At 38.3% G+C, this 27,110-nt stretch overlaps 1 protein-coding gene across 1 annotated transcript; it reads left to right on the forward strand.

The window, feature by feature from the left end:
• Positions 1-15,983: 15,983 nt before the first annotated feature.
• On the forward strand, positions 15,984-16,958 carry LOC141641339 (uncharacterized). The gene has a single exon (XM_074450008.1). It carries the CDS (start codon positions 15,984-15,986, stop codon positions 16,956-16,958), a length of 975 nt encoding a protein of 324 aa, XP_074306109.1.
• The last annotated feature ends 10,152 nt before the right edge of the window (positions 16,959-27,110 follow it).

Genomic DNA, 27,110 nt, shown 5'->3' on the forward strand with positions numbered 1-27,110 from the left:
ACAAACAAGAGTAAGCATCATGGTATGGATGACGTCAATCGCTATCCATCCTTAGGCCCAAATAAGAATTAGGACCGTTTAGACGGGACGATTGGTCGAATGGGTTGGGTTGGGCCTAGGAAGGCCGAATAAAACGGTCTAGGAAGACCGAGTTATGAAAACCGACAATTGTCTTGTACAAACTATTCCCTAACCTTGTTCAAGTTTCACCCTTGCTACACGTAAGTGTATTATCCCCAGCGGAGTTTGTCGCCAAACTGTGGACAGCGGGGGACCCACGGGGGCGCTTGGGAGGAAGAGAACAAGCGTTTGCATTTTTGTTGGAGTCGCCACCAATTTTTATGGGAAATTGGAACCGTTCGAATACCTCGTGTCATGTCAAGACACAAAGTAAAGACATGAACACTAAGCAATCGTTACCCTTAGCATTCTATGTCTAGAATGACTCTCGTGGATGCCAATGAACACGGGTGCTCACGGAGATCTGGAGTAAGGGGTGAGGGTATGTATTAGGAAGCTCTTTTGATCGAACACCTAATCCCGCCCGCCTCGATAGCGGCCTCTATTAATGATTAGGGACATCATTTTTACTCGATATATCGTCGGCTATATGCATGCAATGCAACATCTAAGTTTTAATCCTAACATGTGAAAATTAACTAAGTCGGTTGACACGTAATTAGCAAACAATTGGGTCGAAGTAGGATTTAATGCTCGATTACATGTGAAAACATACAAATGATACAAGAAATAATGATAAATACAATAAAGAAAATTATGATAATAAAAATTACAATAATTACATTGGATTAGGCGATTTATGTCGAAAATACCTTTAAAACGGATAATTTGAGAAAACGAGTAAAAGAAGAATCAAAAGAATTAACGAACAAGTCAGCAGGCGATAATACGAATAATAGTCAATTATACGTAAGCTAATTAAACTAGGTCAAGGCAAAAACGGAGTTCAGGGACAGAATTCAACCCGGAACAGGAGCAGCAGAGCTGCGTCTCTTGGAATAGGCGCATCTGTTGCTGCGTCTGTTCCTGACCTGAATTCTGGCTGTGAAGCCGGAATTGCGTGTTGTTAATACTCGTTGGTAAATTTAATGATTGATTAAATTATTTACTCGGATGAAAGTGGTTAGTGGGTTAATTACATGTGATTAAGGGTCATAAAACAATAAAACGCGGATAAGACGGAATTAAGATGGATTATTACATGAATGAATGATTGATTAGCGACATGGGTAAATGAAATAGGCTAAACATGATGAATTGATGATGAATTAAGGACGAATAACATAATAGACAGATGAAAATATATCAAAGGTCGAATTCCAGAAACTCAATATGAACAAATCGAATTCCTACAACCCGGATTGAATTTAATGACGAAAACCCGCAAATACGAGATTATAAGGGATTTAAGTCGGATTTATGATGAATAAAACGTGTTAAAGATGATAATTAATATACATGTGAAACTAATATGCTATTATGTCAAAGAATTAACAAGAAACAAACGAAAACAAATAAAACAAACAACGAATTACAGAGGACGAAGGAAGAAGAAAGGAAGCGAGAAAGCTCATGCGCGCCCTCACGAAGAGGCGCAAATTGTAACACCCCCTCATACCAAGGTACCTTACCAAGGACTACCCCAGATGAAAGGTCATTACCATCTCGGTTTCCCGAGGTTAGTATATCAAAGTTACAAATTCCAAACCACATTTATTAAAGTATAAAAGTTAAAGATTACATTATCTCAAACCAACTCAAAATAAACGTACAAGGTCTCAATACAGATGAAATCCAAGACATCTAAACTCATAACAACGGAAGCTAGACTTGACGTGATGACTCCCCATGACTGTCCCATAGCTAAACATCTCGCATTACACTGTCACAATCGCTCACCATCCCCGAATGGATCACCGCAGTTTTTACAAAACAACAACACGGGTCGATCTACTCAATCAATATAAGACAACAACAATACAACCAGCTGATCATCGATCTCACACAGTAACCGACTACACACCAAAGTGTGTAGCCCTGCCAGATTACCCATCGCAACAGGTAATCCTCGCCGCCAGTGGGTGACCGCAGCCCATCCCCACCTAGTCCAGCTCATCAACGAGCGACTAACAATCCCAGTCCCTTAATGTGCACATCCCCTCCCGTGACGGGTTCCACGGAGGGCGAACTAGGGTGTGAAACCACTCCCGCAAGTGACTCCACCACAATCACACACACAGCATCACAGCTGTCACAACACCACAATCGTCACAGCACAACCACACCAATACCGTCACCACAACACCCAACCTCCGATGATCAGCAGATATCAACAATTATAAAACATATGCAATCTCAATCAATTAACAGTACTGAGTAGGAGAAACCCTACCTTTTCGCAATTCGCTACGCTGCAATCAATCATACAAATGCACAACTAGTAACACATCATCACCTACAACAGCGATAATCAACAATCAACGACATATGATGACCAAAACCCTAAATCCCCAAATTAACCAAATTAGGGTTTGCTAACTTATAAGAATGACAATAGATGAACAAGTATAAGACACTTACTACGGCGATTGACACGGAATGAGATGCTAGAACCCACAATCGACAACCTTTGACTTGGAATAGATGAAAATGATTAGAGGATAATGAACGTAGTTTATGTTTTTGGGGGGAACTGATTTTAGAAACTGACGAACGATAATATATAACCTCTAATCATTATAACCAAAATCGCGGAAATAATACCCGTCAGGCCGGATACTCGGTCGAGTAAGGTGTATACTCGGCCGAGTATCCTCTACTCGGTCGAGTATTCACCATACTCGGCCGAGTATTCCTCAAAGAAACTCAAACAAACTACACTCCTGACACTACTCGGCCGAGTAGGCTCTACTCGGTCGAGTACTTAGCTTATAAAAATCCGTAGTGTTACAATCTTCCCCCCTTAAAAAGAACTTCGTCCCCGAAGTTCCAACCCAACCTATAAAACATGGACACCTAACACCAGCTCCACTAACCACGCTTACTAGATAACATATCCTCTCGATAATGACTTCATAACATTATCGAATAACCACAAAATAATGTTTCCAATCTTGTCTCACTTCCATAACACTCAATAGCACTCAATACCAAAACAATCCACAAAAGGAGATCAACCATCAAAACGGAATGTTACATTCTACCACTCTTAAAAGGAACTTCGTCCTCGAAGTTTACTCACGCTCATCAACATCATCATCCAGCTGCCAAAACTCTCGAACTCATAAATATCATCATCCACTTTTATCAACACTATCGAAAAAAATTCTCACACTCATCGAACTACTACAAGCACAACCATGGCCTTTTAACACTATCAACCACTATATGTACCCATCCATTTCTTATGCTACACCAACACTCTACGTCCAATAATATTACGACATGTTACGTCCTTAGCTATACCTCTCATCCTCAAACGCTCTTTGCCGCATCCTACTCCTCTTAAGACACATGTTACGTCCTCGTAACTCACTAATACTAGATCCTTAGCTATACCTCTCATTATCTGCATCACCACCACATGTGAAATATACTCGCCTATAATCTAAACACTTACTATATCCAAGGCTCTCTTACTTAAACAGTTCTCATACCTCAACTCATTCTGCACTCCATCTAACCAATACCACACAATCCTGATCATAACAAACACTCTAACTATTCCACATTACCGCAACACGACATACCTCTCTATATAACTATATAAAACTCTTATCGCCAAAAGCATAATTCACGATCCACACTTGTTACGTACACTCACACTAGATCCTCAAGTTCCTTTCTTTCATTACCGCAAGACTCATACATAACTTAACACGACACTAAATACCCAACACCCTACACTCACTGTCTCAACAAAGGATTATGAACCATCTGCATATGTCAGATCATTACTAAACAGTTCTACGAATCACTTGTATATATCAGATCATTACCATGTCTACCAAAGCCTCATCTAGAACAAGATCAAAATTACAAAAACCTATCACAACCGTGTCCCATTAATGAAATATCACTATACCATGATAACAACGAAAACATATACAACTCTCTTTCATATCATCCTCTACCCTCATTCCCAAACCGAAACGGTAATAAACATCAACAAACAAAAACAACGTCTTTATGTTCAACCAAAACTCACAAGGAACAACAAAAACAAAATAACAATCTATGTTTAATCGGTATGCACTTTCAAAAACACGTATCATAGTCATCTCACCTACTCCACACAACCGGTGACGGCATCGCAACACCGCCACCAACAACAGACCGCAGCGATGCGAAAATACCCGCATCACAAGAGTAAGTACCGTGCCCGGATCACCACCCGAGGCACAACAACCACATCGATAAACATCACGCCCACATATAATTCCCACAAACACAACGACTCAAGATAACTCTCCTGGACAAGAGACCTTACTCAAAACTGCTTTACTCGACCATAACACAACTTTTTATACGGAATAAACATACAAGAATCTCATGCATATCATCCATACCTTTTCACGGAATATACATGTATCATCAATACACCTACGATTTTAACTATCCATGCCAGATCAATCAAATTATTACCTTTTGGACCTCATTCCATTAGTATACCGTACCCAACATAAATTACAAAACATTCATATAACAACTTTATAATTATCACACCATACCACTTCTTGTGAGGTCAGAACCTCACACAAACATTTACACATATCATAGACCCGTAATCACATCCAACTAGTCAATCCTGATCACGTAAGTTACCACCTGTTAAAAGTTACCTCTCACCCGAGCTTAACTCGTACACCCCTCATAACATATTCTCCCATCCGCATAACCATCACCCCCGCCAAATGTAACCATACCATTAATACTCAACTACTAACAACCGCCTCATATAACCACATCTTATACTCTCTCACAACCATACATATCTATCTGGTCTCTACAAAATCAACCTCATTAGATCAACTAGCTTCCCTAAAGTAACATCATCCTCAACCACTAGTGACAATACTATGGCACCAACATCCTTCATGTGACTACTCTCTTACTATCACTTCTTAATATCACAATCCGTTTTCTCTCTTTGGTTATCATCCCAAATAACGAACATCCAATCCATCAACAAGATTTACCTCAACACTATTCCCAATTCTATCCTTTATCATATCGTTACCTAACTCTCCACCAAAATCTCAGATCGTGTAACCACTCTACAAGCTCCTTATTCCCTTAATACCTCGAAACTCACTAACAACACGTCGTCCCGCTCTCCTATATAACCATTAACTCACACCCTCTAGTGGGGATATCGTACATTTCCATAATTTCTTACTTTCATGCTCCTTAACTCCGGTCAACATTCTCCCAACTTACTTCCATCCTTATTTCCCCCTTTTTACTCAATAATACTAATTAATAATTCATCGCCTTCCTCTCTCTACCTAACTCTTTAGTAATTTGTTTATTTCTCCATAGCTCCACAACTCTAATTCCATTAATTCATATAAATATCTTATCATTCTTCTTATCATTTATCATCTCTAATCTTGCTTCACACTCACCCTTGTCACCATCAAGTCCACGCACTAACAGTTACTCTTCAATTAGTCGTATCTCCCTTTCGCATCTCTAGAAACCAAAATTCACTTCATACCGTTTGTCCAAAGAATTACACACTAGGCTCACCCCTTGATATTCCAACTTCCCAAACTTAGCCACTATCTACAAATCCACATCGCGACATAACTTCCTTTAAGTTCACTATATACCCCTCTTTCCTATCTTCTTACAACAACCTTCCATTACATATATCCTTAAGCAACTCTATCATAGCTGTCTTCCTCAATAAATCCTTACACATCCAAATATGCCACTATTCGTATCCCTTATCTCAATCTTTCATTCTCATGCTTCTTTACACTTACATCACCCTTGCCCATATAGACTTACTTTTATACTACCCAACACACAACTATATCACTCATCATATCTCACAAAACATGCTCTTTACCTCGATTAGCTCATCATTCTTCCCTTTTCTTTTTCAATTATCCTTCACAACCACATTAACACATGTCTTCCTTACCCAACACATGTCCCTCATAAGCCATCATTCTCCATGTCATAACTTCCGGTAACTTACGTATCAAGACCGTCTCACATATAAAAGAATGCGTTAAGACTCAAAACATACATGTGTGTATACCCTACGACTTAAAACAATGTAAAAACATATCCACCGGCTCAAAACAAAAGTAAGAACATAGCCACCGACTCAAAACAAAAGTAAGAACATAGCCATCGACTCAAAGTGGCCGCCCAATGAGGTACTCGGTCGAGTACATAACATACTAGGTCGAGTACAAGGTACTCGGTCGAGTAACTATATTACTCGGTCGAGTTTTCGACTCAGAAGCAAACTCAATTGTCGAAGGATTACTCGGTCGAGTATTGGGAATACTCGGCCGAGTAGACCTTACTCGGTCGAGTATGAGACTACTCGGCCGAGTTCACGACTCCGCACGCTAAACAAGATATCACGAGAGATTACTCGGCCGAATATGGAATACTCGGTCGAGTATAAAAGATACTCGGCCGAGTAGGGACTACTCGGTCGAGTATCGGCAGCTTCTCAAAGACCGTCCCAGTTTTCGTAAAACAGTCATATCTCACTCGTTACTTGGTCATTTCGGGCGTGTGACCTATCGTTAGAATCGTAAGAGGACAAACTATCACCTCAACCTGGAATCACAGCAATATCATTTCCAGAACTCGACTTATGACAGTTTTAAGACAACCCTTCCAAAATCGGTTTGTATACTAATCAAAATTACTTATCAAAACAACTTTAACATGCATAAAACAAACAATAACGACTCAAAACTCCAAGAAACCAGTACACAAGTGAACTCTTATCATACTCACATGAAAATTAAACACGACATTCACATATATAGACGCGTGACCTTAATCACATGCTTCTACCAACAATCAAGCATTAAAATCATCATGTTCATAAGCACATGTAACACTACCATACTTCATGTTCAACATTGTATTAAACAGGTAACATGATCACATTCTTCATGCTCAATATCAACCAGATACAATTTCACAAATCACTTTTCATATTTTACCATGTTCCAACACTTAACATGGCAACATATTCATGCGCAAAGTTTAACATCAACAATCCTCGATGCATCTTTCAACAACTATTACATTCCACTTCTTGCATCATTTCATCCAACCATGCACAAGATTCAAACTATAAATATCAAACTCACATGACTCAAACATACAACAGTTTCCCCCCCATGTGACCGGCTTGAGATCGTAAGGGCCTTAATGCGACTTCGGGACGTCTCCCAAGTCTTTGCGGCAGCTCCAAACAACTCTCCCCGGGTTCATTTTATTTAGACACCCTAAGTTCATTGGGTTCATTTGTTTTAGGTGCCGGAATCGTCGGCTCTGATACCACTTTGTAACACCCCTCATACCAAGGTACCTTACCAAGGACTACCCAAAGATGAAAGGTCATTACCATCTCGGTTTCCCGAGATTAGTATATCAAAGTTACAAATTCCAAACCACATTTATTAAAGTATAAAAGTTAAAGATTACATTATCTCAAACCAACTCAAAATAAACGTACAAGGTCTCAATACAGATGAAATCCAAGACATCTAAACTCATAACAACGGAAGCTAGACTTGACGTGATGACTCCCCATGACCGTCCCATAGCTAAACATCCGCATTACACCGTCACACCGCTCACCATCCCCGAATGGATCACCGCAGTTTTACAAAACAACAACACGGGGTCGATTACTCAATCAATATAAGACAACAACAATACAACCAAATGATCATCGATCTCACACAAGAATCGACTACACACCGAAGTGTGTAGCCCCGCCAGATTACCCATCGCAACAGTAATCCTCGCCGCCATGGTGACGCAGCCCCATCCCCACCTAGTCCAACTCATCAACGAGCGACTAACAATCCTTGTCCCTTAATGTGCACATCCCCTCCCGTGACGGGTTCCACGGAGGGTGAACTAAGGTGTGAAACCACTCCCGCAAGTGACTCCACCACAATCACACACACAAGATCACAAATTGTCACAACACCACAATCGTCACAAAAGACAACCACACCAATACCGTCACCACAACACCCAACCTCCGATGATCAGCAGATATCAACAATTATAAAACATATGCAATCTCAATCAATTAACAGTACTGAGTAGGAGAAACCCTACCTTTTCGCAATTCGCTACGCTGCAATCAATCATACAAATGCACAACTAGTAACACATCATCACCTACAACAGCGATAATCAACAATCAACGACATATGATGACCAAAACCCTAAATCCCCAAATTAACCAAATTAGGGTTTGCTAACTTATAAGAATGACAATAGATGAACAAGTATAAGACACTTACTACGGCGATTGACACGGAATGAGATGCTAGAACCCACAATCGACAACCTTTGACTTGGAATAGATGAAGATGATTAGAGGATAATGAACGTAGTTTATGTTTTTGGGGAGAACTGATTTTAGAAACTGACGAACGATAATATATAACCTCTAATCATTATAACCAAAATCGCGAAAATAATACCCGTCAGGCCGGATACTCGGTCGAGTAAGGTGTATACTCGGCCGAGTATCCTCTACTCGGTCGAGTATTCACCATACTCGGCCGAGTATTCCTCAACAGAACTCAAACAAACTACACTCCTGACACTACTCGGCCGAGTAGGCTCTACTCGGTCGAGTACTTAGCTTATAAAAATCCGTAGTGTTACAAAGAAAGCAGTGCTGCGCTCCTTCAAGAGGCGCAGCGATTCTTTGCGTCCTTTCTCGACGGTTTGTCTTCTGAAAATCCGTAAAAAGGGTTTTAAACAAGGCTTTAGAAATCGGTTTTAATTGGTATTTTCGACATAAACCTTACATTAGTGATACAAAAAGTAAATAACAATAAATAAAAGAGAGATTATACACCCTCAGACTTACATGCTTGACGAAACGAGAAGGACTAAGATATCGATTAGTGATGCTCGACGCGAATGTAAATAAAGTGCCCTCGTAAGAGGAAAACGATTAGATTAATTAAGTTGATTGATGTGTAGTTGGTCAAATTGGTCGGTCATGCAAACGAGGCTGGTACTCAGAAGGATCCGAGCTTACGTGGTCGAATGTTCAAGCACGTAGGCGCCAAAAAGTAAGAACAAAGGTCTAGAATGCAAAGGGAGAAGAGAAAGGCGGACACTCGCGTGAGAAATATGAGGAGCGAAGGCTCCTATTTATACTAATCACGTGAAGGAATTAGGGTTTCGGAGAGTCTTTGGAAGTGAATCTCGGAAAGATATGAAAAAGATACGAAAATTACGCAGAAAAGGACTGGGAAGAGCGCAGAAGAACATCGCGTCTCTCTTGGAAGAGGCGCAAGCAAGACTGCTGCGTCTTTTCCCAAGTGGTTTCCTCCTGCGGAAGAAAGATTTCCGTGTTTAAATTATGGAATAAAGGGATAATTCGGTTTTCCTTAATATTTTGTATGAATATTACGGGAAATTGTTTACCAAAAAATAAAGATTGTGAAATATTTATAAAATATGGAATAGAAATATCCGGAACATTCCAGAACATTCTGACTCGGGATTTAACGGTTATCAGAAAATGAAGACGGTTTTAGGCCCTGGACTCCAAATGTACTCTAATTATCAAAAACGACCGTATCAGCACGCAGATGACAACTAAGAGGTAGACATTAATATTTGAGCAATCACTTGACGATAAACTTACGAACTGTCACAAATCGTTCCGCGTAGCAAACATGCGGCCCAATCATCACCGGGTGGTTTGCGAGAGGTGCATAAATAAGGTATCTACAATAACCAACAAGAGAAGGCGAGATTTGTGCAGAGTATAATCGGCGACGGAGTTCATGGAGTTGGTTTCTCAGTTTTTGTTAGTTATGTGATTTTTTTCAGAGTTACTGTTTCACATACGGATTTTACTTTTTCACATACACTTTTTCATTATTTTTCCGTCTACTACATTTTTTTACCTAAAACCTAAGCAAATTCATATTTTGGCACTTTTTCTAAAATCTAATTTAAACTGTTTCGCGAACTTGAACAATAGATCTAAATTCGCACATGAAATAACTTAATTGCTGGACTGATTTCTATATTCACGAAAAAAGGAAAAAATTGGAACAATAGTCAGTTAATCAGTATCTCAATCCATTAACAAATCAAAACGATTAATCGGTGACGCAATTAGTTATTTACTTTGACAAGTAGCATTATTATCATTATGTGAGTAACAAGCCAACAATCATGACGATTGATTAGAATTATGGTTTTGGACATCATCATCATCACTGTAGTCTTCATTGAATTATTAATATTATTTCTCTTTGTGAAAAATACAACATTTCTTCTAGTATTTTTGTCCTGAATTCACCATCAATGGTGGGTTTGCGGTTACCTTCTTCTTCTTCTTCTTCTTCTTCTTCTTCTTCTTCTTCCGATTGAGCCAGCCAAAGAACCAGAGTATGTTGTTGTTGTTGTTGTTGATGATGATTTGGGGATTAAGTTGTTTCTAGGGTTTCCGTTTGGGTGATTGTCTGATTGATGGTCAAGTTGGCGTAATTGTCATTATTGTTGGTCGAGCTAGGTGGCTAGTTTGGTTGGTGTTGGTCGACTGGCGTTTTGACTAGGGTAGCCGGCTAGGAACGAAGGTGGTGGTGGCAGGTGGTGACGTCGGTCGGCGTGAGGTTTGTCGACAACTAATCGGAGGTGGTGAACAGAAGTGGGGATGGGAAATGAGAGAAGGGAGGAAATAATTAATTGGGTGATGAGAGAATGTAAAAATGACAAGGATAATATTGTAAAAGTTGTATGTGAAAGAGTAAAATTCGTATGTAAAAAAGCACGTCCCATTTTTTCGTAAGATTATATTGGGCTTTCACTTAACGGACTGATCTTATACTTAAGTAGTGACCGTGCTATTAAACAATGGGTGGTGCTCATTCATGGACGGGTTTTACTCTTTCATGGACGTAAATGACCATTTTACCCCTTTATTTAATTTGAACGACCTCATTTTCATTTCATTCCAAATCAATTTTGTTTCAGTTTTCTCCCTCTAACACCAATCATCCCCACCCCTCAGTCACCATCCACCACCGTCAACGCTGCCCCCAGCTACACCGGCCGGTCTTGACGACCTCCACAGACCGGCCATCAAACTATCTCCGAGATCCGCTTCCCACCCCATACATCTCATTCCCTAACACCACCGGATCACCCCTACCACCACACCGAGACGGTGATTCATGAATAACACCATCAGACCTATCGTCTACAAGTTTCATTTTTTAACCGTCTATCTTTATTCATGAATAACTCCCATTTTTATGAAACCTATTTTTTTGTCAGAAGCTTCAATCCTGTCACTTGTTCTTTAAAACATTATTTTTGGATTTTCGTTTGTTATTTGGATAAAGCTATTGGGTTGGTCAGTGGTCACCTCGTCTGAGATTGACCCGTCTGAAAAAGTTGAACTGTCATTTTACTTGCAGATAACTGAGACCGAACTTATGATCAGGAATTCACAGATTGCACCAACGTGTTATGATTCCCAGCGGAATGTCACTTCCCAAAGTGGGTCGAGTTTCGACATATATGCTTCACCGTTTACGTAATCAAGTACTGCAAACAAGCTTACTATTGTTGGGTGTGATGATTATGCATGTGTCTATGCTTCGACAGGGATACAATCAGAAAAGAATTGTCTATAATTTCAGGACTGGTTGTCTTGCTTTATGTTAATCTTAAAGAAGCGATCCCTGGATATTGTTCAGGTTTGGGTTGTAGTCAATCTTCTATACCACCTGGATGGCAATCATTTATGGTTGATATGAAAAGTTTGCAGAATTGAACAATAGGCGGACTCTCTTCTGCTGTTTGGGTTTGGTGTGCATTTCTAGCAGGAAATATTCGATTCTAGTTAAGAGCTAAAAGTTGTAATTGCGAATCCCGTTACTAAGTGGGCGACAGCCCTGCTAGTCCACCTCGCTCTCCCACTTGGTTTATTTTAAGCTCTTTACAATCGCCCTCCTGCACTGAGTGAAAGACTTGATGGAGCTATTGGCATGGATAAGCAAATGAAGTGACTGCCATTGCAAGATTTGAGGAAGTTTGAGTGATTTTCGAAGGGTTTATAGTTGTGAGATTGAGGTCACTTTATCAACAATTGCAAGTGATTGTCAGTTTGTCAGTCTCGTTACTGAAAATTTTACTGAAACTAACTCAATTAACAATGATTTGGAAGTAGTAACTAAGGTTTCAAACAAAGAGTATTTAATTTCATTAATTACACACAACTAAGAGAAGATGAAGATGGATCGAGCATTGGCTCAGCAAAGCAACAGAGGATGAAAGTGGCAGTCCTGCAAATAATGGACAAAAAGCCAATTCTGATGGACTCAGATCATCGGATTAATTCTACTCCTGAACTGGAACTCTCTTTTAGAGAGTGTCGCGTAGTTCTGGAAATTTTTAGCATCAGTGTATTAATATGGATATTTGCGGTAATTTTATTAGGTCGATGAATGATTTTTATGTATCACAATTCCATTCAAACTGTCATTTTTTTCAATCAGCAATTCTTGAATAAGAATGTGTTTTGTAATCTTTGTTTGTGAATCGATTTTCTTCTTGTTTTTTGGGGTTGCGGCTGTTAGCCTCTTATGACATGAACATGATATCCTTTCTGATCTGCATCACCATTGTAGCATAGCAGGACTATCATATACCAGGAAAACAAACATTCCGGAATACGTAATTGAGTTTTACTTATTAACTAAAGTAACAAGAAAAATTGCTTTGAGAATTGTCGATCATCATGATACACAATCATAAAACAGTAAACAACAAGACATTGCATAGTAAAAATGACTTGTTACAACAACAAAGTTTGGTTCGTCAAAACAAAAGAAGTCTAGTGTTTTGCACATTTTCTTAGAAATCTAGAACAATAACACAGGAAGTATAGATATAGCCCCATGTCCCTATTGTGTCGTCTTCCATGTGCTAACACCAGCGTAACCGAAACAACAAATGAAGGACGCCGTGCCTCAGCCCCAACGTCGGTGACGGCGGCCATCTTTCATCCCAACGCCGGCAACGGTTTAAACAAACCCTAATTTAATTAGTGAAAAACAATTCCTTAACTTGAAGTAATATAATTAACAGAATTAAGAATTAGAATTATTACTTGATCGATACGAGAATTAGCATCCATAATTGTGTAATTTGACGGAATTTGATTAATTTTATGAGGGAGAGAATTAGAGAGAATTAGGCAAAGGGTATATTATGGAAAAATAATGAAAAAAAGTCCATGAAAGAGTAAAATCCGTCCATGAATGAGCAACTACGTAAACAATTTGTCTTTTTAGATTGTATATCTTTTTAAAATTGTACAATGTAGCCCTTAACTCTATACTTAGATGAGTACTTTCGTCTTAAGATTAATATGGATCAAATATTACCTTTGATCGATAAGACAAATTTTGCTAGTCCGCAAATATTTTACTTTTGTCTCATATATTATACTTGTTCCGTTTTAAATTAAAACGGACATACCTATCTTAAACAAGAATTCGTGTAGTGCGCGTCTGTGCAGTAGAGAATAGAGGTGACAATCAAGTTAGGTTTGGATCGGGTGCGGTCGTATCGAGTTTGGGTCATATCGGGCAGCATACCCTTTCTAGTCGAGTCATTTTGGATCAATTGTTGGGTCGGGTCATTGTTGATTCTAGTTACTCTATCACATTACTTCAATTTTTCCCATTAAAAGTTTAGTTTCATCCATTAATATCAGAGCATCCACATTGAAGAGGATGAATCATCCTCTTAGAGCATGTACAATAGAGAGTACATTATCATCCTCTTATTTTTTCTTTTACCCTCTCATTTTTTAACACATCATTTTCTCTATGACTCACGTTCATTTCCACTATGGGCATCCTCTTGTTATATATTTTTGTACAATAGAGAGGATTCTCTTATTCATCCTCTACCATTTTAATTATATTTTAACTTCTATTAAAAGGAAAAAATAAAATGTAAATATTAAAAATGGAAAAATGTAATTGGATAGTTAGCACAAGGGCCAAAGTTCTTCTTTCTCTAATTTTAGAGGAAAGGGAGTACTTCCTCTATCTAAGAGGATGATCCATTTTGCTCCACAATAGAGAGGACCTCCTTTTAGATGAAAGAGAGTGTTAGAGCATACACATTGAAGAGGAAGTCCTCTTCCTCTCTTTTAATTTTTCTAATTTTTTCATTGGATACAATATTTTTTATTTTGTTTTTGTCCCAATTTCCAATTTCTTCATCCTCTTCCTCTATTTTTCTCTACATCAAAGAAGATGATCAATTCCTCTCCTTTCCACCATTTAAGTAGGACCCAACCACCATTTTTTCTCTTATATGGCACAAGGACCAAGGCATGGACATCCTCTATAAATAGAGGATGTCTTCCTCTTTCTCTTCAAAGAGGATGTAAAGAGTATGTTGCCACATTGAAGAGGACATCCTCTTAACACTCTCTTTCAACTAAGAGGATGGTCAATCCTCTTCCATGCGGATGCTCTTAAGAGGAGGGTAAATCCTCTCTATTGTACATGTTCTTATCACTCTCTCTCATCTGAGAGGATGTCCTCTTCAATGTGGGTATATACTTTTAGCATCCTTTTTGAAGAGGAAGAGGAAGTCTTCCTCTATTTTTAGAGAAAGTACCACATTGGCCCTTGTCATCTCTCATCCCTCATCTACCATGTGTCATGTAATTTGTTTCTTTTTTATTTTTCGGTCATAAAAAATTTGAGAGAGGATGAATATGAGGATCCTCTTTAGTGTAAGAAAAAAATAGAAAAAATGTTAAGAGGAGGATGAAGATAATGGGAAATGAGGTGTCAAAAAAATAGAAGGAAAGAGAAGAAATAAGAGGAAGAGGACATACTCTTCAATGTGTATGCTCATAAGGGCTTGCCTGAAATTCATGGAATTATTAAGAGGGTAAGTTTTATTGGGCGATAATTACTGGGAAAATTAATTAGTGGGGTAATGAGTTCCTTGATGATATGTTTGGCATAAGAGTAATGATTACTGAGTAGATCTTTTACTCCCTCAATCTTTACTCAGGGGGGAGGGTGGGTAATGTATTACCCCTTCACAAGGGTAATAATTCCAGGAGGCGAATAATTACCCTCATACCAAACATGAGAAATACACCTCACATATTACTCCCCTATTCATTTCCCTCCTATTACCCTCAATCGAAGAATAATAATTGTTGAGTCGTTAATATTATCGGGTCAATATCTGGTTTGGTTCATATTGGACCGGGTCGGGTTTGAATTCGGGACACTGATCATCGGGTCATATCAGGCGTCGGACCACTAACAAGGTCGGGTCGGTTTGGAGTTGCTAAATATTCGGTTTCTATCGGATCGGGTTTGTCGAATCGGCCCGAGTTTGCCGGCCCTACTTATACAAATACAACCTACCCTTTTGCTATCAGAAAAAAGGATAAACAAAAAAGACGGTTGACATAACTGAAATCAATTTAATGCAATGCGCTGATCTGACTGTCAGGATATGCTTCCCCTCTTTTCCTCCATTGACATCCTTCTTTGAACAAATCAAATACCCAAACAATTTATCTTCTTCTTTATTAAATAAATAAATAAATTTCCCCAATACAAAACTCCCTCAAACCCTTCTCCCCTTTTGATCATTTCCAAAATCCTTTTTTTTTCATTGATTTTGGTTTGATTTTACTGAATAATACAGTAATGAAAAACATAGCAGCTTGTTACAGTGAACATGCTGTAAAAGTATCAGATTCTTACTGTTCAGGACCATTGAACAAATCCTATATTTCACCAAAATCAATCCCATCTACCCAAAATCATGTCACATACACATACAAATCAAACCTCTCTAACCAAAAACGTCTATTCATTACAATCACATGGTCTAACAAATTAATTTACCAAGGTTTTTTCATCAAAATCAGTGAAAAAATCTCAAAACCCTCAAATTCCCAACATGGGCTTCACCAAATTACCAAAATTCATGGCTCTAAATCATTATTACTTGATTCTAGGAGTGTTTCCAAGGTTGATATTCATTGGGATCTCTCAAAAGCTCGTTTCGAGCCGGCCGGGCCAACACCCATTGAAGGATTCTATTTAGTTATTGTATTGGTTGATTCACAAATTGCCTTTGTTTTAGGAGACATGAAAGAATGCAAAATTGTGGAAAATCTAGTAAAAGGATTGATCAAGCCAAAAATCACATTAATCTCACAATGTGAACAATTCACAGGGCAATGGAACAATCAAATAAACTCCAAAGCCAAATTCTGTGATTATGGTATTGAACATGACATAATGATCAAATGTGGGCCGGAAGACGACGGTCCGAGAAACCCGGTATTATCAATTTATGTTGATAATAAAAGGGTAGTAAGGGTGAAGAAATTGCAGTGGAATTTTAGGGGAAATCAAGTGATTTTTGTTGATAATTTGTTGGTTGATGTAATGTGGGATGTATTTAATTGGTATTTAGATCAAAATGTAGGATTAATTGGTAGGGATTATGGTGATAAAATTAAAGGTGGAAGTGGTTTGTTCATGTTTAGGACAAGAAGTGGGTTGGATAGTAGGCTTTGGTTAATTGAAGAAGAGAAGAAATTGACTGATAAAAATGATGAGAAACCTCATTTTTCTTTGTTGATTTGTGCTTCTAGTAAAAACCCTGGTTGATTCATTTTTGTTCTTTTTTTTTGGTGATTGTTTAATTTGGGATTGTATATTTTTAGGAAAATTTAATGAAGGATTTAACGGTTTTTGTTGTAAATTGTTTGATTAATGGAGTTCTTTTACTCTTTTGATCATTTTTCTTGTATATTTACATTTCTCAAGCGTATTTTGGTTCAAGTTCTTGTTCGGGTTGTACCATTGTTTTTTTTTCGTGTAAATAGAGTCATAGGAGCGATTTTGATGCTGACAGAATTTGAATTCTGGTCATGACTTTACCAAATTCATCTAATGGAATTGTACTATTGTCATGTTTCAAGACCATGATTCCTTGAACATATTAGTTATATAAGCTCGTCAATCCTTGACAAATACGGAGAGTTGTATTGTTATGTTTCACTTCTACTCCATGAATATATGATGGAGCTGTTTTGTTCCCTCTTTTTTCTCTCGATTATATAATTTCTGAAGTTAATAGCGTCTATCATACTAATATGTAGCGGACAAAATCTACATTGGGTATGAACTTTGTCCGACTCAAGTCCGCAAGTAATCACCAATAATTCATGCGCAGTGAAATGATTGTGCTCTAAGAACTCAAAGGAAATAATCGTACAATATAAGTCATGTAACTTTCATGGTAATCAATATTGGCTTGTGTTACACTTGAAATGAAAGAGGTGAACATGGGTTGTGAAGTGTTGAGGGTTGGAAGGCTTGAAGCCAACGACGCATGTGTTTCTCAAAAGCAACTGCCAACTCATATTTTTCATGAAAGAAAATAGGCTTGTTTCCTGGATCGTGGATGTTAGTCGGAAGTTCGGGATATGGGCCAAGTCAATTTACTATTTTAAGCACCAATTGTTAAGTCTAGTCTAGTCTCGTCTTGTTTAATTGCAATGGAATAATGGAATGGACGTGCGTCTTGTTTACAAACATAGTATAAAATCTGTTGTGAAATATAGAGAGGAGAAAAGAGAGACAGAACTGTATATTATTCTATTATGAGGGGTATATATACACACATAATGAGGGTAGAGTTTTCATAAGATAATACACTCTAGAATATTAAGATATGGACATTCATATAATATTATACCATAATATTTCATAACACTCCTATAAGACTTTGGTGTTTATGAAGAATTGTGTATTGACATAATGAGGATTACAGGGTATATATAGTTTACATATGTTAGCAACTAAGGTAAGAAAATAATATACACAATATGGAATTCCTATAATTACAATATTCACACAATCAATTAGGATATTTCCTAATTGCTAGAGATATGGTTAATACGCCCCCGTAAGATGGACGTCCGATGAGTAAGACCAATCATGGATCGAAGTTCAAGGTGTTGTTGTTTGTGTAGGGGTTTGGTGAGTATGTCAGCCAATTGATCTTTGCTTGCGACGTGCTGAATGCGAACTTGACCATGAAGCAGCTGCTGTTTGACGAAGTGAAACGATAGAGCCATGTGCTTCATTCGAGAGTGAAAGACCGGGTTTTTGGCATAGAGAGTAGCTGAGACATTGTCACAAAAAATGGCATAGCAGGAGGTGTGGGAACGGAGATGTTGAGTTCAGTGAGGAGGTTGCGTAGCCAAAGAAGCTCGGTTGTGACGGATGCTATAGCCCGAAATTCAGCTTCATTGGTGGAGAGAGCAAGACCACGTTGTTTCTTGGAAGACCAGGAGACGGGGTTGCGACCAAGGTAGAGAATATAGCCAGTGGTGGAAACATAAGTGTCTTTGTCACCTGCATGATCGGCATCACAAAATGCATGAAGACGGGATGGTGAGTCTCGATACAATTGGAGACCAACGGTTTGAGTCCCTTGCAAGTAGCGAAGAAGACGTTTGAGCGCAGTCCAATGGGTGGTGGTAGGGTGATGTAGAAATTGAGCAAGACGGTTAATTGCAAAGGCAATGTCAGGCCTGGTGAAGGATAGATATTGAAGGCTACCAACAATAGCACGATAGTCAGAGTGGTCATGAATGGCTAAGTGGTCTTCACGAACCAAGGGTGGAGAGGTAGCCATGGGTGTCGTATTAGGCTTAGCTTCGAGCATTTTGTACTTGGTGAGAAGATCATGAACATACTTGGATTGGTTTAGGTGAATTCCAAGCGAATTATGAGCGACTTCGATGCCTAGAAAATAAGACAACGGGCCAAGGTCTTTAAGTGAAAAACGTTGGGACAATTTGTCGATGAAGTAGCGTAGCTGGTTCGGGTTTGGGCCGGTGACGATGATATCATCGACATAAATAAGCATGTAAATAAAAGTGGTTTGTGTGTGCAATATAAATAAGGATGAGTCGAAAATAGATTGTTTAAAACCGTAGTTTAGTAGATAAGAGGTTAATTCAGTGTACCAGGCTCGAGGAGCTTGTTTGAGGCCGTAAATTGCTTTGTTTAATTTAGAGACATGATCAATTTTTGCTTGATTAACGAAGCCAGGAGGTTGAATCATAAACACGTCGTCAGTTAACTTGCCTTGTAGGAACGCATTATTGACATCTAATTGCCTTAGCGACCACGAATTCGTGACTGCTAGGGATAGAATTAAACGCACTGTTGTTGGTTTTATTACAGGACTAAATGTTTCGTTAAAATCAATTCCAGGTCTTTGATGAAATCCCTTAGCGACGAGGCGAGCCTTGTGTTGTTTAAGTTTGCCATCGGGGTTAAATTTATTTCGGTAAACCGACTTGCATCCTATGACATTTTGAGAGGAAGTGCGGGGAACGAGGGTCCAGGTTTGGTTTCGTTCAAGGGCATCGAATTCTTCTTGCATGGCATTTCGCCATTGAGGAAGAACAAGAGCTTGCTTGACGGTGTTTGGTAGAATATCGCTATTTGACGAGGTATGAGCAAGGTTGTTAGTGTAGTTAGGATTGGGTTTCCTAATGCCATTGTCAAGTCGTGTAACAATGGTCTTAGGAGGTGGTGGGACAGTTTGTTTGCGAGCTTTGGGAGCGGGTTTCGAGGGTGCAGTGGAAGAAGATGTAGAGGTAGGGGTGGGATCAATGGATGACGAGGAGTGGTGTTGGGTGGGCTCATTGATTTGAACCGTGGAGAGTGGGGTAGTCAAGGGGCAAGGTCGGCGGGAATAGACAAGGTGGATGGGATGGCGTGATGGAGGCCCGGTGGAAGCGGTGGATGGTGGGACTGGGGTGGAAGGCACGGTGGTGTCTAGTTGAGGAAGGAGTGGTATATGAAGAGTGCACCAGTCCTCGATAATGGGTGAAGGAGTAGGTGTCGAGATGGTGTCTCGAAAGGGGTATTGATCTTCAATGAATTTCACATGGCGAGAGGTATAAATGCGATGGGTTTTCGGGTCTAAACAGTGATAGGCACTTTGTGTGGTGGAATAGCCAACAAAGATACATGCTATGGAGCGGTCTTCTAATTTATGTTTTGTATAGGGTCGTAACCACGGATAACACAAGCAACCAAAATTACGAAGTTTATGATATTCGGGTTGAATTTTATGCAATTTAAAATAAGGGGACTCACCAATTAAATTTTTTTTAGGGAGTCTATTTATAAGGTATGTGGCGGTGGTGAAAGCGAAGGGCCAATAAGTGGTGGGAAGATCGGCGTGGTTGAGTAAGGCAAGGCCAATCTCGACAATATGTCTATGTCGTCTTTCAGCATAGCATTATGTTCCGGTGTGTGGTGGACCTGTACTATGCGAGATGCCGTCATCGAGTAAGGATTGATTTAATTTAATATATTCGCCACCATTATCAGAAAAGAAGCGACGAATGGGTCGATTAAAATATTTCTCAACTAATGCTTTAAATTGCGTAAATATTTGAGTGGTTTCGGATTTTCGTTTTAAAGGATATAGCCAAACGTATTTAGTAAAATGGTCTACAAATATGACGTAGTATTTGTAGTGGTCACGAGATAACACTGGGCTAGTCCATAGGTCCGAAAAAATTAGGTCGAGGGGTGCATTGGATGTTAACGTTGAAGTAGAAAATGGTAGTTTTTTGCTTTTCGAGATACAGCAAGCATGACAATGATCGTAATTCTTAATGCATAAAGAAGAAATTTTATTGATAAGTTTGAGTACATCATACGTAGGATGCCCTAACTTATGGTGCCACGAAATCGGCGTGGTTCCTCTATTTTGGACGGCAGCATGGTTGACGACAGACGGTGGACGCCACTCATACACCCCCTGCTTGGCTTGGCCCTGGAGAAGGGTCTTCTGGGTTTGAAGGTCCTTCACAAAAAAACAATTATTAGTGAATATTACATAAGCATTATTATCTCGGCACAATTGAGAAATCGAAATTATGTTGCGAGAAATTTTGGGAACGTGAAGGACATTCTTAAATTGAAGATTATGCATTATAAAAGAACCTGTATTTGTGATGAGAAGTGCGGTGCCGTCGCCAATGATTAAATCGTCAAAAGCCGTCATAAGGAGAGTGAAAGGCAAGGGTGTCTAAATCATGTGTGAGGTGGTGTGATGCTCCACTGTCGAGTAAGAAATTGGGGTTGGGAGCGGGATGACCATAGTTGGCGAGGTGTGCTTGTGGTGGTGGTGTATGGTGCTGCCTATAGGTTGGTTCAGGGAAGACGATAGTCGGAAATAACTTCCTGAACGCGGAGCAGTTGGCGATAACGTGGCCTGTTTCTCGACACCATTGGCATCGACCTTTGAAGGGCCGAGAAACAGAAGGGTTAATGGGTGGGTTTTGGTGAGGTGGTGGCTGATAGGAGGACGTGGGTTGTGGGTAATAGGTGGCGGGTTGTTGACGTGAGGTGGTACGGTTTTGGTTGGTGTGTCGATGAGCCGGGTTGGCTGAAGGAGCATAATGGTTATTGGTGGTTGTATTTTTAGAAAGAATTTCATGGTTTAATAATTGTTCATGAAGGGCTTCGAAAGAAATCGGTGTATCGCGGCCTCGAACAGTATTAATGACAGATTTATAGGTTTCATAGTCGAGTCCTTTTAGGACCTTGTCTATGATGTCTTCGGGATCAAGTATTTTGCCCATGAGAGCAAGTTGATCGACACAAACTTTGATCGAGTTCATGTAGTCGGTGATTGTTTGATCCGTGGTTTTGACAATGGATTCGAATCGGTTTTTGAGTTGCATTATGTGTGCCCTCGAAGGGTTGGCATAGGTAGTGGCAAGGATGTCCCATGCCTCCTTAGCGGTTTTTGCCCGTACGATTAATGGTTGTAGGGCGGTGGAGAGGGTACCCATGAGGGCTCCAAGAATGAGTCCGTCCTGTTTGAGCCACGTCAAATAGGACGGATTTGGTTGTTCGATATTAGCATCGGTGGTGATTGTTTGGGCAGGAGGTGATTCGGTTCCGGTGACAAAGCCGAGGAGGCTAAAACCGAAGAGGATGTTGGTTAATTGAAACCGCCATGCGGTATAGTTGAGAGCGTTAAGTTTAACGCAGTGATTCAAATTGAGCGAGGTTAGGGGTTTTGCGGTTTCATGAGGGTTTGGAACAATGATGTCATTGGTGTTGGGGTTGCTTGCCATGTCGACGGTGGAGATGTGTTGGAATATCTGTCCTCCGACAATAATGCGATCACGACTGTTGATCATGATGATCACATGTTTAAATCTCATTATAAAGAATACAATTGGGAAGTATATTTTACTGTCAACTGATCAACATATATCGGTAATGATTGGCTGACTAGAGTTTGACATTACTGTCGTGCGACGGTGGTGATCAGTTGATCCCCTAGGTCATACCTATAGGGCAACACTCTTAATTGATCATTTAATTAATCGTATAATGTTACGAGTTAATTAAATTACTTGAAAATTGACGGACGATTTTGGAAGTAAAATTTACGCATCTCATTGAAATTTGATTAAATAAGATACGGTCTGAGTAATTGAATTATATCATTACTCAGATGAAATTAATGTTTAAAGAAACAATTAAATTTGATGAATTATTATGAATACAATTTGTAAATTGGAGAAATATTTTGGTACAAGTAATTATGAATTACTAAGTCGATTTTTGTATGTGACGTATTTTTAATAATACGTTGATTTTTAATATGTTAAAAATACATAACAAATTTATGTTACATATGACATGTGACATATCGACAAAATTGACAAAATAAAATGGGTTCCATTTTATTGTGTGTGCCGAAAAATAAGAGGAGGATTAAGCTAATTATATGTTGATTATATTAGTGGAAGGCATGATGATTGCCTATTAGACTAGCCTTGCAACCTAATGCTTATTGTAAAGAACAACACAAGCATGCATTGGCTCCCCAAAATCCCCCCCTTCCACCCGGTTTTTGAGATGAAAAAAACCATTATGGTTTTTCATCTTATTTACCTAATAATACACTAAAATGTAGTTAGTGTAATTCATTCTTTTACTCATCCAAAAATAAGAATTCTAGAGAGACAAAAAGCTCTCTTCTTCTTCTCTCCCAAAACCGAAATATTAAGTGTTATATATAATATTTTGGGTCATTTTCTACAAGATTAATATTGTACTAGTTCTTATAATATTAATTTTAATTAAGAGTAAGCCTTGGGTATTAAGCTTTGGGAGAGATCCTACACTTGGATCTTAGTTCTTCCATTAAAGGAAAGCACAAGAACAAGAGAGAAAGGTGATCTCTCTTGTGCCCATAAACCGAAAACACAATGTAAGAATAATGTTTCTTCCTTATTTTGTTTTAATGTTTGCATGCATAAGATCAATCATTAATTTTATGACAAATTAAATTAAAACATATATGAATATGTAAGTATATAGATCTACTTTTCCTTCAATCGGTATCAAGAGCCATGGTTGTTTGCATGCAAATCGGTTAAAAGTTTTTCCGAGTTATAAAGATTAACATATAAAACTTGTAAAATTTGTGTTATTATGATATATCACGAAATTAATTCATGCATGTTAAAATTTCTGGTCCTAAAATGTTTTAGGATATTTTGGTTAAGTTTACGGATTTTTATTGTTCATATAATACAATAATGGCATTTAAATGTGATTTTATGAGTAAAAATGTCATTTTTGGTCTAAAATTAGCTATACTTCGAATTTTCCAGTGATTTTTGGATATGTTGTCACATATATTATTTTGAGATAACCTGTAAATTTTCATAATTTTTGGACTTGTTATGCTCGAAAAATGGATTTTTCATTATTAAATTCGGATTTAGGTGAAAAATAGGTTAATATGAGATAAATTTCGAATCTGGTCATAGAAATTTAGTATGTTGTCACATGCAATTGTACAAAGTGTATGTAAAATAATGGGCTATAGTGAAGTCTTTTGCATGATTTATGGATTTTTGAAAAAACAATAGCATAAATAGTGACATTATTAGTGAAAATTTAATAAAACATAATCTATGACTAAGGAAAAACGTCCAATGTTGCATTTTATTATCTTTTTCAGATCTAAAATTGAAAAGTTAATGAATATAATTTTTCCCATGTTTTTATGATTATTTTAGTTAAAACCGATAAACCGCAACATTGTTTTTTTTCCGGAAAAATTTCGAAATTTTTAACCTAAGTTTTTGAACATTATGAGTATCATGGTATTTTTCCAGAATGTTCATGAGTTTAAATTTCAAATTTTGAATTTATTTGAAATTTTGTGATTTATTTGAAGTTTATAGCTTATTTTTGTAATTTTTAGTCCATTAATGAACAATTTTATAAATATGAGTTAATTATGGTCAAATTATTATTGAAGACTAAATTTTGAGTACTAAGAGGTTAGGGTAATTAACTTATGCATAAATATGAATTTATATAATTTTTGTGATTATAAAATGTTGAAATCACGCAAATCCGTAAAAATCGAGTAATATACGATATTGGCTAATTAAAGGCAATTTAGCATAAAATTGAGCATGTTCATACATATTATAATGCTGCATTTTCTTTATGATTGTCATAATTTTAATTTATGTAATTTTTTGAATTAAGTAATTTTACTTAGTATGGCCTTAGATTTTAATTGGTATTTCCCGAAATGTATGGGAATATCGATTCGGTTGTAATCTTTGTGATCTCGTATCACCGTTTTGTAATTTAATAGATTTATTTTATTTTAGTTACAAATGTATAATAGGAAATTATGTAATTTGCTATGTAATTTAATTTATCTCGGAGTTCCCAAAGACGGATTTCTTCAAGACGGCGATACATAAAGACGGTGTTACCTCGAGATGCGTGCCACAACCGAAGTTCAAGGGACCAATGGAGTTGGTTTCCGAATATGTAATAGTTAAATAGTTTTTCTATTTTAGGAAAGGCCATACTAGGATTTATTTATTTTTATGCTTGCATTTTATTTTATGTCACATGCATCACTAAATCGCCATAACTAAAACATGCATTGTCATCTTTATCGAGTTAATCGACCGTGTCAATTAAAATTATCGTAGTTCACCGCTTTAGTTCACTTAAAACGTGATAGATAATAAATTGACATGACCTCTCGCTAAAACAATCAATTGAGACATAGCCTTACCAAATAGTAGAAACCATGAAAACCTATTTCGCGAGGGAGTGCACTCGGCTACCCAGGGGTACAAACCTTGTTACGTAGGGGAAGTGGGTGATAAATGTCTAATCCACCGAATTCATGTTGATAAGGGTTTCATCGGCTACCCCGTGCCTAAGTTAATGTGGGTTTGGATAATGGACACATTTATTCGAAATTTGGATTGAACTCAACAAAAGTTATTGATAAGGGTTTCATCGGCTCCCTAGTGCCCTTGTTGATGTGTTTTGGGCTATAGATAAACATTAGAGTAATTTTATCGACCAAGAGTTCTAAAAGTAGAATCGATTAAAAGGTTAATCCACCGAGTTATATTGAGAAAGGTTTCATCGGCTACCTCGTGCCTAAGTTGATATGAATTTGGGTCTTGGAATCATTTATCTAGTTGGGTAGAGGTCACTAGAAAAATGTATAAAACTTGTTTAAGTCATACATTTTTAAGAGTATTATTATTAAAACGACATTTGTTTTACTCCTTCTATTTTGTTTTGTAGACCGCTTCTTTTTCTCATAACAAATGGCAACACCAACCCCTAACGCCACACCTCTCGCTAGTTCATCATGGCTCCAATCCTTCATGGATCGATGTAAACTTGAAAAGAATGGGTCAAATTTCTCCGATTGGGATGCCCAACTCAAATTAGCCGCCCAAGGTGACGACAAGCTTCGTTACCTTACCGAGGCCTCTCCACCCGAACCTACTACTAGGTCGACCGCCACCAGTAGGGAAGCATATGAGGCTTACCAAAAGGAGTCCGCCGCAATGAAAAATGTCTTGATATTTGCGATGGAGGCGGACCTCCAAAGGAGAGCCTTTAAAATGGGCAATGCTAATGAGATTTACTCCAAGCTTGTGACAATGTTTTCACAAACTCCGCGGATCGTCCAATATGAGGCGGTCGCGGCATTCTTTGATCTTGACTTCAAAGAGGGCCAAAAGGTTAGCCCTCATGTGCTCAAACTCATGGAGCTTGTCGAGACCTTGAAAATTCAAAAAGTTGAAATCCCCAAATAACTCATTGTAGATAGGATTCTACACTCCTTGTCCAAAGTCAAAGCATATGTTCAATTCCGGGTGAATTTTAACATGCAAGACAAGGATGTGTCTCTTGAAGAATTGCACAAGTTACTTGTGCAAGCCGAAAGGGACATAGGGTTAAATGTGAACCCGCCCAAGGATGTGCTTAACATAAGCACTAAGAGTAAGGGGAAGTTCAAGAAGAATGGGAGGAAGGGCAAGAAGCAAGCTCCCACATTCACCAAAGCTAAGACTTGTGAAGCTAGCACTTCAAAAATCAAGAAGGGTCCTCTTGATAAATGTCATTATTGTAATGGTATGGGACATTGGAAAAGAAATTGTTCCAAATACCTTGGTGATATTAAGGCTGGAAAGATTACTCCAGTAGGTAAATGACTATCCTTCTTTTATGTTTCTAATTCAACTTTGGTATTATGATGCAAAGTTGTGATAATATATCTCCCTTTTTATTGTAAATAGGACCTCCACCAAGCAAAGACAAGGGAAAGGAAAAGCAAGCATGAGAAACCATCAAGAAGCTAGGAATAGCTTTCATGGAGCTTTGCTTTTCATTGTCTTATTTTAAATTATG

Source organism: Silene latifolia, chromosome 1 (genome assembly GCF_048544455.1).
Source record: "Silene latifolia isolate original U9 population chromosome 1, ASM4854445v1, whole genome shotgun sequence".
In the NCBI taxonomy this organism is placed as follows: Eukaryota; Viridiplantae; Streptophyta; class Magnoliopsida; order Caryophyllales; family Caryophyllaceae; genus Silene; species Silene latifolia.